Raw genomic sequence first — 16,705 nt, forward strand, 5'->3', positions numbered from 1 at the left:
CTGACTCCAATGTCCGCATCGTTAATGAAGATGTTGAACAGTATGGGTCCCAGGACAGAGCCTTGAGGGACCCCACTGGTCACAGGGCACCAGGGTTCTTGAATGACTCAGGGATTTGGAATTGATTTGGCTTGGAACGCCAGAAACATTTCTTTAAAACAAAATAAAAAATGAAAGAAGGGCTGGTGTCCGGCCCCACTACCTCCCAGGGTCTCCGGTGCTTAGATCTTCTTCCTCAGAGTTCCACGTAGGCCAGGGCCAGGCATTATTTTGGGCGGAGGGCTGCTTATTGAGTTGTGGCAAGCTATAAAGGGCCTCATGACAGGAAGTCAGGTGCAGATAAATATTAATTTTCAAAATTTGGGGGGGGCCCTGCAGGCTGGACAGAATGGCCTGGCAGGCCACATCTGGCCCATGGGCCGCATTTTGCCCACCCCGACATAGACTCTGCACATTCCAGGTTTCATTGTTTAACTCCTTTGGAGGCAACATTGCAGGAAAGCAAGGAACATGGGATGAGCAATAGAATTTCTTAACCACAGGGACTTCACTCTTAAAGCAGTCCAGAGTTACAGCCTTTTGAAAACACCTAACATCCTGTGATATACTCCCGCCCCTGCTGTGAGCTTGCCCTGCTGCAACTGTGGTTCAGCAGCATTTCTAGCTGGATAGGCCTTTTAATGGGTGGCAGTAGTCACCATCCTTTGCAAAGAACAGGACCCTGGATTTAAATAGGGCCTCAGACCTGTGTGCTCAACCCCCAGTTCAACCAATCAATGCTTTCCCCCGGAGAGTGAAGCTGTCCCGAACATAGTGTTAAAGTCCATGTCTACTCAATCTACAAAGTCAAATGGCCTCAATGGCAAGGCTTCAACACGGGTAAAAAAAAAAAATCTTCACAATCTGATGCAGTTATATTCCAGTCTGTCAAACACATCAGAGCTTTATTTTTATGGCTTATTTATTTTCTGCTGGGGAGTTTAGCTGGCTTAGTAGATCTGGGATCATGTGTTTTAATTAATAAATTAACACTGTATTTCTACATTTGTACGTAGATCCAGAGCATGAGATGAACAGATATATACATATATTTCATAGATTTCATAGAAATACACACGCACACACGCACACATAAAATTTAAAAATTGCACTTGACCTTTGAACCTAAGCATACTTCAGTTGGCGCACACAACAAGAATTTGTGTAGAAAACCCCCCTAGCACTAGTGTGTACAAGACAAGTAGTTAGATGCTGGATTACCTAATGCCTAAGTATAAACACTTATTTGCACTTGCAGATTTGGACTTTTGCTCACATATTTGCACACAGGCTGTTTTTTAAGAGGTGTCACTTTTGAACATATTGCAAAATAACTACTGAACCTTAGTATTTCTCCCCTCGATAGAAATCAATCCTTTGCTTAATTCTCCCTTCCCTCTCCTCTTCTTCCACATTACAAATGAGATCCATCTGTTTTGAGACTGTTCTCCTTAAGCAATGTTTTAAATGCCAGTTTTAGCCCTTCTTCTGCAACACCCCTCCAAGGATCCCCTTTGAAGTCCCTTGAGGGTAACCCCCTACTGTCCTAGCTTCAGGATTTCAGTCTAGTCACTATTTAGATTACCATCTACATTGCAGACTTCCCAAATACTGGGATCTAATAGCATAGTTTTTTCTCCACTGCCTCTGTCCAACACCAAAGACCACTTCAGTGAAGCATACCCCACCCATTCACTTCCATTCTGCATGCACTACATCCTGGCAGTCAGGCCATTTAGCTATCTTAAGCAGCCCTGAGCACACACAGATAGATAGGCCACACAAATAGACAGGCCAGAGGCAGAGAGTCTGAGAGCCGTTCTCAGCGCACAGTCTCAGGGCTACTCTAAGATAGCTATGTTACCTTATTTTCAAGAGCTGGTCCACTGGGGTGGGAATGAGTGAGCAAGGTCTGCTGCACAGAGAAAAACACAGATGTGCTCTAGACAGGCTTGTGATCACAAATACACACACACACACTTTTTTTTTTTAAAATATATCCAATTCTGAATTTGGTCTTCAGAGTGCTCATATCAAGGTTTTGGCCTGCCACACTACCTGTTGCCAACCCAAGAATACTATTTTTACTGACAAGCTGAATGTTTTTTTACTGACAGGAACATTTTTACTGATGTGTTTTTACTGTGATACTTCTGACTGTACCCTGCATCCTGCTGCCCTCCCCAGCCCACCTTCCCACTGGTCCCACTCCCCAATCTTGGCACAGACCCCTCCTACTCCGGGCCCATGGCTCCATCCAAGCAGTGCTGCCCCCCTTTTCTGTACCTTCACTGGGAGTGGCTGTTTGAGGCAGAGGACAGGCACAGTGGCCTGGTGACAGAACATTTCTAGAGAGAGGGGATTGGTCTTGCATGCTGGAGGAGCACTGAAAAGACAAAGGAACATCATTTTTTCTTGCTATGGAACTTAAAACTGTGGTAGCTCTGTGTTTTTTACAGATAGGCATTTTTAGGGTGTTCTTTAGGGAGTCCGTAAATTTATGAGCAGTTGGCAACTCTGCCGGTGAGAGCTCTAAATAAAGCCACATCCTTGTCAAATGAGGAAAGGACCTGATCTTATTTCACTTGTTAAGTGTTGAAGTAGACTTAGATGCTTGAATGTAATCCTGTTCTACCCTGCTTGAGTCCCTGAAAAAGAGGACAAAAGGTGGATGCGTTCCCTTCCTACTCACTGCTTTTTGTGGCTCAGTCCTTGGCTCAGGTGATGGCAGGTTGCCAAAGTTGACATGTTAACATTTGTTTCAGACACTGAAGCAGGGTGGAATAAGATGCCACTTAGGTGTCTAAGTCCATTTGGATGCCTAATAAATGGAATAGGATCTGGCCCAAAGTGTCTACAACAGCTCTTCTGTAATTTTTTTTATGGACAAGCTTTTCCTGGACTTCAGATTTGCGCTTTATTTTCATATTTTTCTATGAACAGAATCGTATCAGTTGTGAATGTTTCACAGTTCATCTCCATAATGCAGAAATGAGCACTCTTCCCTCGAAACAAAGAAAGACAAATTTCTAATTTGCCAATAATAAGCAATGACAGTTGGCAGCTCCCCCTCCTACTATCCTTTCTTGAAGTCAGCAACTTTTCAGTGTTTCTTGCCTGAGAAGTCATAAGAGCTAATACATTGTTATTAGCAGAAATTATTTTCAAACAAATCTCACAAAACGATGCATTGAGAAACCTTGTAATAGGCTTCTAGGCGGGCTGTCTTCAGAATAAAACAGCCTTTCTTACACAGCTGCGTTAGAAATTCGACCGGCAATCAGATTCTGTGGATAAAACAAGGAGGTCTAGCAGATATAGTGATGATGGATGCACCAAGTGTGAACCATTAGACGCATGGATCTCCACGAGTCTTATTGCAAAATACAATCCAAACATGCAGAATGAACTGCCATGACTGAACAGGGAAGAAGACTAGTAATTCAGTAGATGCATGAGCACCGACAGGGTGGGGAATGGGCTTGTCCACCCTTGCTCCTCTGTCCATGACAACCTCTCTTCACTGCCATGATATGTCTGGCCACCTCAATGCCAACAGGTATCTTGGAGGTGGCCTTTTCAAAGTCACCAAAGTCCATTCATAGAAGCGACTAAAAACCACTACCTGTGGGTGATGGCACTTTGCAGGGGAAAGGTACAAGGCAGAGGCAGGGGAGCAGCACACATTGAGCACAGTTGACTCAGATTATAACTTGAGATATAATTTGAGCATTGCCCCTAAATCAAGGACCAACCATGCACCAAATCCTTCACCACGAGAGTAATGAGCTTTAAACTTAAGTTAGCTGGAGTAAGCACAGCTCAGCCGTTGCTATCGTGAGTGCTCTTTTGTTAGCACAGTTGCTTTGTGCAGCTCAGTGCTATTCTGTAGCATGCCCACCCTCACTCCCACTATGCTGATCCAAGAGGAATTAACTCAAATTCACTCAGCAGTGAAGATTTAGCTCAGGTTGATCTGCAAACAGGTAGGCATTGACAGGTAAAAATAAGATGAAAGATACCACTCCATCACTAATATCACTGCAGCTGGGCTTTCTAAAGGTGCCATTGCCTGCGTGTAGTTATGGACCCCTTGATGTAGAGTGGGTAGGCGTGGAGATGAGGAGGAGGAGGAGGGGGCATATGATACAGAGATAGGAAATGCCCTGAGTCCATATCTCCTAATCCTCTTCCAACAGAAAAATTACCCCCCCTCAGCCTTCCCAAATATGCCACTGTCCTGCAAAGTGACAGCCTAAAGTCAGTGACTGTGTCTGGTGAACGGGAATCCTTCCCTTTTAAAATGTTACCTATTGTAGAGCATCTCCAGATGCTAACGGCTCCATCACAAAGGATGCCTCTCTGCTAACTCCCTTGCTAGCTGCTTTTTACAGTAGCTTCTGCGTTGCAGAGCTTCCCGGAGAAATGTCAGTATTCGAGAATGGGAGACTTGATTCTGCAACCGGTTACTTGTGAGTTTAGGTGTTTGTGAGTGGAGTCTGTTTGTGCTAGAGTCACTACAGAGGAGTAGGAGTAGTGCTGCAGCTCTTAGGGGCCCAGTGGTGTGGCATCTTCCAGCCCTGCCCTCCCATGGGGACTCGGGGCCCAATTGCTCAGCCAGAGCTGCTTTAGGGATACCTAACTAGTATTGCCACCGCCTTCACCTAGTGTCCAAACCACAGCCCCTCTCAGCCCTGCCAGTGCCCCCCACTCCTCACCCACAGCCCCCTGCTCCCCCCAGCCCTGCAACGTCTTCTGGCTGTCCCACACCTGTGGGCAAAGGCACTGGCCCCAGTGACTCCAACCTGGCCTCACAGCTCCCTGCTGCCCTTGAAGGGCACCCCCACACCCTTCCCCAGCTGGAGGGGCAGGTGCCTCCCCCACCGTGCTGCAGCCCCAGCTGCCAGACAACTTCCCCTAGCAGCAGGAAGCACCTGTCCCCCTTCACACACCCATCCCATCCACACCCCTGCCATACACACAGCCTCCCTGGATAGTCCCGAAACCCTTATCCTCCAACCCCTGCCCGCCTTAGGCTTTCCTGCATCCAGCTGCCAGGCTGCTCCTACCACCCTGTCTGGCTGCATGCCAACCACATGTGTGTACACATGGAGGCACACATGATGCCCCCTGCCTCCAGTCACCCCTCCCCCCCCCACAACCTCAAGCAGATCCTTGCTAGGGCAAGCCAGGAAGTGCCAGGAAAAACTTCAGTGCTGAGCAAAGCAAAATCCTGGACATCTGTTGGTATTTTAAAAACTGCCCAGATAGAAATGGGAGGATCCACAAAGAGGACATGCCTGCGAAAACCTGACCGTATGGTAACCCTAGTTCTTCCCGCTGCCACCACAGCCCACCAGAGGCAAACCACCCACACCAGCTCCTGCTCAGGGGTGATCCGTGCTGGGGTCCAAGTGGCAGGGTGCCTGTCTCTCGCCTCTGACACATGCTGTGTGGGAGCCAGGATTAGGCTCCACGGGGCTGTGCCCAAGCACAGGGGCATGGGGGTCCCTGGTTGGGTGTGCTGAAGCCAGAGTCAGGCTCCATGGGGCTGTGCCTAAGCACAGGGGCTCTCCTGGGCTCAGTGTCAGGGGTGTGTGTACATTGGAGGGCCATGGGGGTACAGCCCAGTGAACAGGTGCCCACATCCCAGGGCTCATGCAGGGGACACAGATATCTCACTTCATCCCCTGCTGCCCGCCTATGTCTGACAGATGGGCAGAGGCAGGAGGCAGGGCTGGGGAGAGGGTCTGTGCTGGCTCGGCTCTGGGACAGCTCAGAGGTGGGACCCGCTGGGCGCTTGGCTGGATCAGCCAAATGCAGGCTGAGTGCTAGCACAATTCCCTGTGAAGGTAGGCTATCGGGGGCCGCAAAGGAGGCTGGGATGCTGGAGGACAGCAATCTAACTTTAATTGATTGGGGATCTGGTGCAGAAGTTTGATTCACCAGTCTAAACTAAATCAGTTAGATCTGAGTCTACGTCGACCCAGGTCCATCTCAATTTGGGTTCTGCCATTGTTAGACTGGTCTAGGTGTGCCGATTTTCTGTACGGTTACGGGTTTAGATGAATTTCCAATCACTTAGGTTTATGTGCAATATCTGTACCTGTCCTCTTATGTATGTACATCAGCTTTTCTTTGCATGATACAAACCTGGTTTCCTTGCAAAGCTTCATTTAAAAGCGCAACATGCAGGAGAGCACCCCAGCCACTAAGGGCAAAAGACTGTCTTCTGATGCCAGTAGTTGGACATAGCACCTGAGGTGCCTGCCTTACACTATCTTGCAGTGCTCCCAGGGAAAGATTAAAGGACTCCAGTGGTCTGCCCATGACACCCAACCACTGCTGACTCTCTCCAGTGTACAAGCTATCCATTTCCCAACCTACTTTCTGTGCAGCAGAAATGCTGCCTTTCCACTTCACTATTTCTGTTGTGTAAATGCCAAAACATCACAGGCTTGTGATCACAGATACATATATATATATACATATCAGGGTGGCATTCTTCTGGGTCCCGTATGTGTGACTGGAGGCAGTCCCTTTGCCACAGAGCAGACAAGGTCAACAGACAAAAGTGACAGGAGAAAAAAAACTATTCTTTCCATGGGGCCATTCTTCCTTTGCCTTTATTACAGACTTTCTGCAGCTGCACAGAGTCTGCAAGATCAGTTCTCATATGGTCATGTGGAGTTTTGACATTTGACTAAACCTTTTTAACAAGTAAAATTCACTTCAGCCTGGTCCAGCCTTAAAGGACCTCAATTTCTTATTTAAAAAAGAAGGGCCAAAATCACAACTTCCCTCCTCCAAATCTTTCATGTCTTTCTTTTATTGAACCAGCTGTATGGCATGTATGGTATGACATAATGGTAGGTTATGGTATGACATAGTGTTTTATGCATAACTGTATTGAATTATTTTAGTAAGTAATGTTTATTCCTACTTGAGTTATTATGGATCAGAAATACTATCTCCATTTTAGTTTTATTAGAGACGGGAGCACTAACAACACTGATAATTAAGGTTTTCCCAGAGTTTCCATTCCTCTCTGGTTTTAGTTGCTTGAACCTGTCTGCAATTATCACCTGCTGGGTTTGGAAAATTTTCCCTGTCTGATCTTTTCAACAAAACTGATTGATCTGTTTGAACACAAAGAAAATGAAAAAAAAAATTTTTTTCCCTGTTGTCTTTATAACAGTGTTCCAGGGGGAACTGGTTGGGTGTGCTTGAGTCCTGAATCTAGTGGCAGCAGTAATGAAAACAGAAGCAACCAAGGTTACAGAGGAAGATTGGCTGCACTGGAAGTGCACGCATTCAGCTGGTGTACTAATGGCTTGATACAATTCCTAGTAAAGTCAATGGGAGAGCTATTTTTTCCCCTTTGCCTTTAAAAGAAGCCACAATTGAGCTGTAAATGTTAATCCACATAGTTAGGTTTTGCATGCTGTGGCCCTAATATGACAAAGTACTTAAATCTTTGCCTATCTTTAGCACATAAGCAGCTCCAAAACCTGAACTTTAAGTGTGCTATTTTTACTGTGTAAAAGAGGAGGTGGGACTTGAATGAGCACTGTTTCATTCAGACCTGATTCAGCACGAGTCTTAAGAGCATGCTTAACTTGCAAGTTCTTGAGCTGTAGGACTCCTTCGCAGGATTTAAGCACATGTCTGACATTAAGCATGTGAGGAGGAGTCCTAGGGGCCACATCACACATGGTGCTTATGATGTGTTAACTGCACCTAAACCACAAGCACCCACATGTCCACACAGTCAAACGTGTGGTACAGTGCAGTGGTCAGTGCCTGGGAAGTGAGAGGGGGTGGCACAGCTGGCTCCAGCTGCCCAGAGTGGGCTTAGGTCATAGCAAGCATCACTGTGCAACTGCTCCAAACATGCTAACTTTTAATGTGGCACAGTAATGCTTAATATAATCTAAATAAAACATGTGTTAAGTGTCTCTTGTGACAAGGCCTCTACTTGCATGCTTAAAGCTACGGATATATTTAAGATCCTTGCTGAATCAAGACCTGAACATGGAGGGGCCTCATTCAAGCTCTGCTTCCTTCGTTGTATGGTAAACATGTGCATTGACTGAGCACTGTATAGGACCCTGTGTAGCTGAAACCTTCAGACACCCCGTGGGCACAGTGCTTACATACCTGTAGGAGCTATGTGGCAGGAAAAGAGTGTACTGTGCCATCCTTCCACCCCTTGCCCTTGGAACAGAGACCTTCTTTCATGGCAACAATAACCTATATATAAAGTATGGCAGAAGGTGGACACTGGCCATATCTACACAAGATGCTGACTGGCCATATCTACACAAGATGCTGCGCAGTCACTTAGCACTTGCATGATGGTTCATGACCCATGACACTACCATGCAGTACTAATGAGCTACTATGCAGTAGTACCAAGCGACTGCACAGTCAGCATCTCATGTTGGTGCGGGCAGTGATACTCAAACTCGTGGGTGAAATCCCAATCCCTTTGAAGCCCCATTATCTTGGGTAGGGCCAAGATTTCACCTCCCGGACAAGTTTGCCAGTAGACTCCTAAGGCACAATAACCATAGTTCTGTCCCCCAGTGAAGGAGAAAGCACTCAGGATTCACCCTGGCTTAAGAGAAGAGGCTCTTTAGAAACTCGATGCAATGAGTTTGGCTGAAGTTCTGTTTTTATTAGTCTCAAGATCTGATTATATAAGCCAAAACCTTTCAACTGCATTCCGTGCCCATAAAGGAAACCCAGAAAGAAAAGCATTACATATTTCAATTAATAAGAATAATAAATGTGCAGAACATAACTGATTCATTTGCTTTTGTTGTTATCCTATGCAAATTGTTTGAGAGGCTATTTAAATGTTCTGCCATTGAAATAACATGGGGAAAATATGAACAAAACAAAAAGAAAATAGTGAGTTTGTGTAATGTTTCAGAAGTGTCTAAGTGACACAAGAGCTAAAGTACCATTTTCACAAATGACTCGGGTACTTATGATGCTTGGAAGATTTAGGCATTTTTACACCTTTGTGAATCCAGGCCTTAAGAATAGAAGTCTTGTTGACTTTTGATGAGACTTGGGCTCCTAATTGTCCACGATAGATCTAAAAAAATAAGAATTTGGCTCATAAACCCTTAGGATACTTTAGAAAATGTTACCTTTAGGGTCCTGACACCTGAGGTTACTACTGAAAATGGGACTTAGGCAGTTTTTAAAATGCTACTCTGTATCTCAGTCCCGTACTATAGATTTAAAGGAGATGCAGGGTTTTTTTCTTTTCCTTGCTGTCTAGACTATCTTGCCAAAACTGAAGAGTCAGAATTTAGTCAGGGATGACCCTGCTTTGAGCAAGGGGCTGAACTAGATGACCCGATGAGGTCTCTTCCAGTCCTAGTTTCCTATGATCCTATGAAGATGGAAAGAAATCTGAAGTAAATTAGACCTGTATCATAGCTCTTTTTTCAGTTTATGCTGCTGAAACTCTGGAGGAGTTGCAGGCTTTGAGGATCAAGCCGGCAATGTGGTGAGTTCTGGGCAATATGCAAAAAAAAGTCAACCTCTGCTGAGAGCATTTATAGTCCAGCAGGGTTTTGAAATAGAAGTATTTCCATCTTAAAAAGACAATTTTTGTTGCATTAAGTGAATGCTCTTGGGCTTTCTCTGTGCTGTGATTGTTGTAAAGTATTTTCTAGTCACATCATTCAGTGTAAGTTGACCCTTCTTTTCATGCTTCTCACTTAGAGCTTGAGGAATCACAACAGAAATGTCCTCCATGCTGGAATCATTTTGCCCTTAAATTTCTCATTTGGGATTGCTGTCCTGTGTGGCTGCTAATCAAGAAATACGTAAAGTTTGTTGTAATGGACCCATTTACAGACCTGACTATCACCCTTTGCATTGTGTTGAATACTCTCTTCATGGCTCTGGAGCATCATAAGATGACAAAAGAATTTGAAAACATGCTCAACATAGGCAATCAGGTAAGTGAATTCAAACCCAAACTTACATCTGGAGTTTATTTGCTGCTCTTTCATGTTCTGAAGGCCTCAAAGTATTAGAGCCAAAGGGTCTAAGAACACCCCATTCTGGTGTGTTGTAACCACCAATTTGAACAAGTTTTGTTAAGGGAGGGTCGCACTCTTTAAGTGGTTGCCATCCTAGGCTTTGAAAGAAAATGAAGGGAGAACATGTAGCATTAAGGTAGCACATGCTGTTGCTCATTTAGAGTCAGTGGGAGCATCTACGTGAGATGTTTGCAGAGAAATTGCCTTCGTTCTGCAGTAAATGTCTCAGCGGGTACACCTGTGGCCCTGTTAGGCCACAGGAAACTAATAAACTCTGCAGTAAGGTAGTACTTGTAAATACAAGTGCCGTCCCAGCTGGTTGGGGCATGAGGGTGCCTCAGTGCAAGGGCTGCCTGCTGGCTTGCCCCATGCTGAAGCACCCTCATGCCCCAGCCTGTCCCTCTGCAGCACATGGAGCCGGGTCAGAGCAGCCTGAGGCTGGCAGGTTGAACCCCTGGGCCCTCTGCCAGCCGAGGCTGCTCCGGCCCTGCTCAACATGCTGCGGTCCTGGTGCACTTCAAATGGCACACCTGGGAGCAATAAACTCTGCTCTAATATATGCTGGAGTTTATTGCTGTGAATTAATTGCACGTGTACATGTGCCCCATTAAGCCTAATTCTACTGCTGTTACTAACAGTTTTGCAGGGGTATCAATTAAAGGAAATAATGAAAGAAGGGGGTTTAAGGGTTTTTTTGGGGGGGGGTTAAGATAATTAAGAAGCAGTGATCAACAAGCATGAGTGATTCATAAGTTAAAGACAGTGAACAAGAAAAATACGACACTACCTTGTACAGAACTAAACTGGAGTTAGATATTTTTTGTAGGGATGTGATTACCAGGATTTTCAACAATATCTAATAATGTAAGTTTCCCTAATTTTCTGGCTCTCAGCTAGAGGTGGTTTGCAGAAACATGATTTTCAAGAAGTGCTCAATATACCCTGGTTACAACTGAGGACTAGCTAGATTACCTCAGATTCAGAACTCACAAAACTGAGGTACCCAAACTCCCCAATCTTTTAGAAAACATTGGTTGTATTCGGTAGAGTAGGCAGACAGTCCTTGTGGACTGCTGTCTGGGAGGAACTTCCTGGATTTAAAGCATCTAAAAAGGGGTTGCAAACAGTTATTTAAAATAAGAAAGCCTGTGTGTGTCTGTTCATGTAGATCCAGCAATGCGGACTTGTGGGGCTGGTCCACGGAGGCAAACGTAGGTAGAAGCCAGAGACACACGTCTCACAGTTGTCCTGTCTCGTAGAAGCCGTATAGAAGATAGATAGGTCTAGGATTTTCACGTGCTGTTCCTTTTACTTATCAAATCTGCATGTGCAATCTCCCTCCAGCCAGCACTGATTTCTCTGCAAGTGTGATGGGCTTTTTGTTTTGAGGGGTCGCCCTTTGCAGCTGTGATCAGAAAGGATCTTCAGGCTACCTGCTGCCTTGCTCCAAGATGTATGTACTTGCTCGTTATGGGAAACACCAGATACAGCAAAGGCTAAAAAATTCTCCCCGTGGAGCTATGTGCAGGTCCCCTCAATACACTATGGTGAAAGTGCCTCCTCTCACCACACGGCCTCGGAGAACCTGCTGCCTCCCGCTCCTCGTATTCTGGAGAGATGATATTTCTGCTCCTTGCTGGACATTTGCTAATCAACTTCTCCCCTTGCCAAGTCACAGACAGTGAAATTTTAGACTCTCTCAGTCCTTTGATCAACATGACTCCCACCGTTCTGCGTGGGCTGAGCTTGGCCGACCTGTGTGCAGCCAGTCTGAGGAGCAAAGAAAATAGAGAGAGAAAAAAGAGAAGCTGAGAAGCAGTGTCACGTATCTGCTGTGAGTCACCCTGCTCTCCAGTGTCGGGAGATACTGCTCTTGTCGGTGCCGAGGTGAAAAATGAACTGGGCAATGAGGCTGCCCTCCTTGTTAGGCGAAGGACAGTTTCTTCAACCATCCTGACCCTTTTTTCTCAGTTCTACTCAACCCAATCCCAGCTGGTTTGTTAGTGCGGATGGGCACATGACTTCTGAGGACAGGCTGAGGGAACTGGGCTTGTGTAGCCTGGAGAAGAAAAGACTGAGCGGGGATAAATAACATCCTTCAACTAAATGAAGGGTAGTTTTGCAGAGGCTGGAGCTGGGCTGTTCTCAGTGGAGGTAGATGACAGAACAAGGAGCAATGGTCTCAAGTTGCAGCAGGAGAAGTTTAGGTTAGATATTAGGAAGACCTTTCTCACTAGGCGGATAGTAAGGCACTGGAACAGGTTACCCAGGGAGGTTTGAACTCCACCCTTGGAGATTTTTAAGACCTGGCTAAATAAAGCCTTGGCTGGGATCATCTAGTTGGGGGCTGGTCCTGCTTTGAGCAGCAGGTTGGACTGAGGTCCCTTCCAGCCCTCATTTTCTATCATTCGAAGATGGGCAAGAAAAGCTAATTCCATTCTGGAGAGGATTTCAGTGTACTGAAATCTGGATTCCTTCCAATTTATTTTAAAAGCCTAAAACTTCACTATCCTCTACGAAAGGCAGTGGAGTCACAACACCCAGGGCAGTCTGCCAGCCTGGGTGCCCCTGAGCCATGGACCATGAAAGTCCTGGGGTCCCTGGCTCTGAGACCACGTGCCAGCGAGGCTGCCAAGAAGCACGCAGGTGGACTGGCAGGAAGCCTGGCTGGCTGGCAGACAGGACTCCAAAAGCAGCCAGGGTCCCAGTGGAGCTGGGCTGAAATTGAATTATCCCCGTGAAGTCTTTCGACTTCTACAAATTAGCATGTTCAACCAAGATACGTTTTATCAGATTTTTCCAACCTATTGCAGTGATTAGCATGAATTAGTAAAAACTCAGTCTGCCTCTCATACCCTTTCCCTTGCAAGTTCTTAAAAACAGACAACTTCTACTCCTCCTTCCTCCCCACAAAATCCAGAAATGCTAGCAGCTCACTACTGGTTTCCCTACGAGTATCCCTCTTGAAATAATTATAGCAGTATTAAAAGGGAGGAAATAAAAGGGAAGAAAAGACCGGTGTTCCTTTCCTCTAGAGAAATCTCCTTAGGAGAAACAAAGACAAAGAAATAGGTGCCCTTTCCCTCTCATTTATAATGAGGGAGATTGTGACTTCTCATCTAACACTTCTGAGAGTCAGGCATTGAGGATCTTCAATGCTGTGAAATGATTTGCATTACTGAGTTATGCAGCATTTTGGTATTCTTGTGCCTCTCACACTTCTATATGACGCCAGGAAAAATATTTGAATCGCATTACATCCCTGCAGACTTCACTTGCGTCAGACTACATGTACTGATGCCTCTTCTCCAACACCAGCCAGCAGGTTTTCCCTATGTCTCATCCTTCCAAGAAAGTTTATTTGATATTAATCAATAGTAAAGCTGAAATGTTAGAAACCTTTTGCTAAAAGGAAAGATTTGAGGTGAAATCCTTGATATCACTTCTAGTATTACATTCAGCCAGAAGAAGTCCCAGTATCAGTGGACTTCCAGGATACTGGTTCACTTCCCCCTGGTAAGTAATGTTGCCAGTCATTGCCATAGTCCACATCCTACAGAGACTACAGGTACTCTTCTCTTAACGTCATCGTTACGTTCTTGGAAAATGCGACTTTAAGCGAAACAATGTTAAGCGACTGCAATTATGTCACAGTAATTACCTACTAGCAGGCAGCGGCCAAACAACGTTATAACCGAACATTGCACAGCTTTAAATGAGCACGTTCTCCAATAGATCAGCAACATAATAACACAACATTAACCGGGACGACACTAAGTGAGGAGTACCTGTACCAATTTACAACCTGAAAGGCAAAAGTTAAGTAATAACCCTGCTGAATGGTTAGCAAAGGCAAAATCTCTTGTACAGCGACAGCTAGTCATGTTCAAAACTTGCCATTAATATACAGACAAATTCCTTGTTGTCTCTAGAAGCTTTGATATCTTACTAGCCTAGGTGTCTCCCCTTGAAAAAGGTATTGATTAGCATGATTTAGACAAAGAAACAGTTCCTCCTGAGTCAGCTCTCAGCACGGCAGTTGCGTCTGGTGCTCTCCACGATATCATCAGTTATTGAGTTAGTAACCTGGGTACAGTTTCCCAGACATCCACTATTGCCTTGTTTACTGCCCTAATGGAACGAGGAGCTTCGTGTACTGGACTCCAAGGTGTCTCTAACAATCGTGACTCAGAAATTGTTGATTTGTTAGTAATCGGAAACTAGGCTGCCTGGTACAGTATCACTGCTGGAGACCATCAGGGCTGAAATACCCCAGGATGACAGCCCAAACAGCGATGAGCAGAGACAATTTATCTTTGCGATCAGAGAGAGAGAGGAGGCAGCTGAGTTATGAAACTTTTTTAAATGATTGCTTGGAAGTCTCTCCACCTCTATTCGCTCTTGATTAAAAAGTAAATATTCCATCTTCCTCAAATGTAGGCCTCGGCCACTTGCTGCTTAGTATTTTCCTTTTATACTCTTATGTCAACCTCCCTTGTCCTAGTTTTCCTAGTCACTGGTACTTGGATCCTGTGAATCCGTCTCGCGGGGGAACTATGGTAGAGACTCAGGACACTATTTCTTCTTGCGCATACATTGCTGTCTAGATTTGAGCCTCTCTTTTGATCTGGAGCATGCATTAACATGAAAACAGAACAGATGCCATCCCAGCTCACAGCACAGGCCCATCTAGCCCAGCACACTGTCCCTCCCAGGGGCAGAGTGTCAATGCACAGAGTATGCAACCAGGTCAGACCCAGACTGATCAGTCCCTGCCCCTCTCCCACATAGACTTTATCATAAAAGACCCACTGCTGCAGTACATATGTGCAACACATGACACGTTTTTAGGACCCAGAGCTCTATAAACCAGAGGGCCAGAAACAAAATTAGTACGTGGATAACTGCACAACAACATACCACCTCCTCTTCTGAAGTGTATTTTTGCCCAGGTACTGTGTGCTTAAAGCAGTTATTTGGAGAAGATTTTAACCAGACTAGACCTAGCTCTCCCACACTCTTTGTGAATATGGGTTAAAAGCAGCCGCATCCCTTAAAAGCAGTTTCCTAGCCACAAACAGCCTTGCCCCCACATTTCCCCACTGTAAGTAGTGGTTGCATATTATTTTTCAAAAAAAAAAAAAAAAAATGCTCCAGTTAAAAGAGTCTTGCCGTGTAACATTTGAACTGGGTTATACATAAGCCGTGCGTTCTCAAGGCACTGTGAAGAGAAAATTGCTGTGTCTATTCTTGAAAGAACAGTAAGACTCAAATTAGAGTCCCCGATTGCCAGCGCTGCCAGCAATCACCTGAAAGCGCATTGCCTGGGAGTGCAGCAGCTGCAGAATCAAAGCGATGCCACGACAGGTAGACCGCAACCCCGGCACACCTCCCCTCGGAAATGGACACACGTAGCCTTTTGAAAAGGTACCTCTTGAAAAGGCATCTTCTTTCACTTCATTATTCATACTTGTTTGTATGATAGGTGATGAAAAGGAGTGCTTCAATTCCCCAGGTACAGCTTGTTCCCAGATGTTATTGCATGTTTACAACAATACCAAATATCACTGTAAAAAGAGCAGACAAACCCAGCCTTGTAATGCTGGCAATACATTAGACAGGAGGGAAGAACTTGGCGGTAAAGTGGTGTTGTCTCTGTATTAAGTTCACAGCGTCTGTTAAAAGAAAAAAGAAAGCCAGGAGATAATGTTTATAGGCTGACCTCGCTTCCTGTTTCCTTTCCCCAGGTCTTCACTGGGATTTTTACAGCAGAAATGATCTTCAAAATCATCGCCCTAGACCCGTACTACTATTTTCAGCAGGGCTGGAATATTTTTGACAGTATCATTGTTTCCTTAAGCCTGATGGAACTGGGTTTATCCAGCATGGGAAATCTGTCCGTTTTACGTTCTTTCCGACTGGTAATATGTCCTCTTATTCCCTTTCACAAAATAGCAACCTTTCTATGAATATAATATCTCGTCTTCAAATCACATTCACTGCAAAAGAAATGAGTTGTTACCGGCACTAATTATAGACCATAAGCCACATGGAATTGCTCCAGATTTACATCAGAGTAAAAGAGAGCAGAATATGTAGCAGTCACTTGTGGCACATTTTAAATGTCTGTGATCCCAGTTGCAATGAAAAGCCCGCACTTTTATAAAGGCCTGCATGGTAACATGAAAGTCGATGGCTGATCAATAAACCGAGATGCTCCAGAACTAACGACGCGTCACTGAAAAGGTTGTTATGCCTTAAGCATATTACAAACATGCCACTCCATTTTTAAATGTTGTCAAAAGTAGATGTCTGCATTATTCACAAACTAATTCTTTTTTTAGAAGTAACAACATAACATAGCATCTGCCTTTCAGGGAAAATCTTTCACTGCCGGCTCCTTTGTTTTGTGCCGGCGAGGGCGTTCCATGAATGGGAGAATCTGTTGACATGCTGGAACAGAAAAGTAGTTTTCTTGCCAGCCTGCCAACTGTGTCGCACTTCGTGTCCCAAGGTATCCATGCTTATCATTCCACCCAGGATATTACTTAAAAAAAAAAAAAAAATTGAAAGACCATGACAGCCAATGCTATGTTTAC

General features: G+C 45.1%; 1 protein-coding gene across 1 annotated transcript in view; it reads left to right on the forward strand.

The window, feature by feature from the left end:
- LOC109306674 (sodium channel protein type 5 subunit alpha-like) overlaps window positions 1-16,705 on the forward strand; it is a 310,690-nt gene that overhangs the window by 164,282 nt on the left and 129,703 nt on the right. The window contains exons 14-15 of the mRNA XM_019530203.1: window positions 9,784-10,022; window positions 15,854-16,027. Of these exons, the coding sequence (XP_019385748.1) occupies window positions 9,784-10,022; window positions 15,854-16,027 (413 nt within the window). The remainder of the gene's footprint in view (window positions 1-9,783; window positions 10,023-15,853; window positions 16,028-16,705) is intronic.

Source organism: Crocodylus porosus, unplaced genomic scaffold, assembly GCF_001723895.1.
Source record: "Crocodylus porosus isolate Cpor-Errol unplaced genomic scaffold, CroPor_comp1, whole genome shotgun sequence".
Classification (NCBI taxonomy): domain Eukaryota; kingdom Metazoa; phylum Chordata; order Crocodylia; family Crocodylidae; genus Crocodylus; species Crocodylus porosus.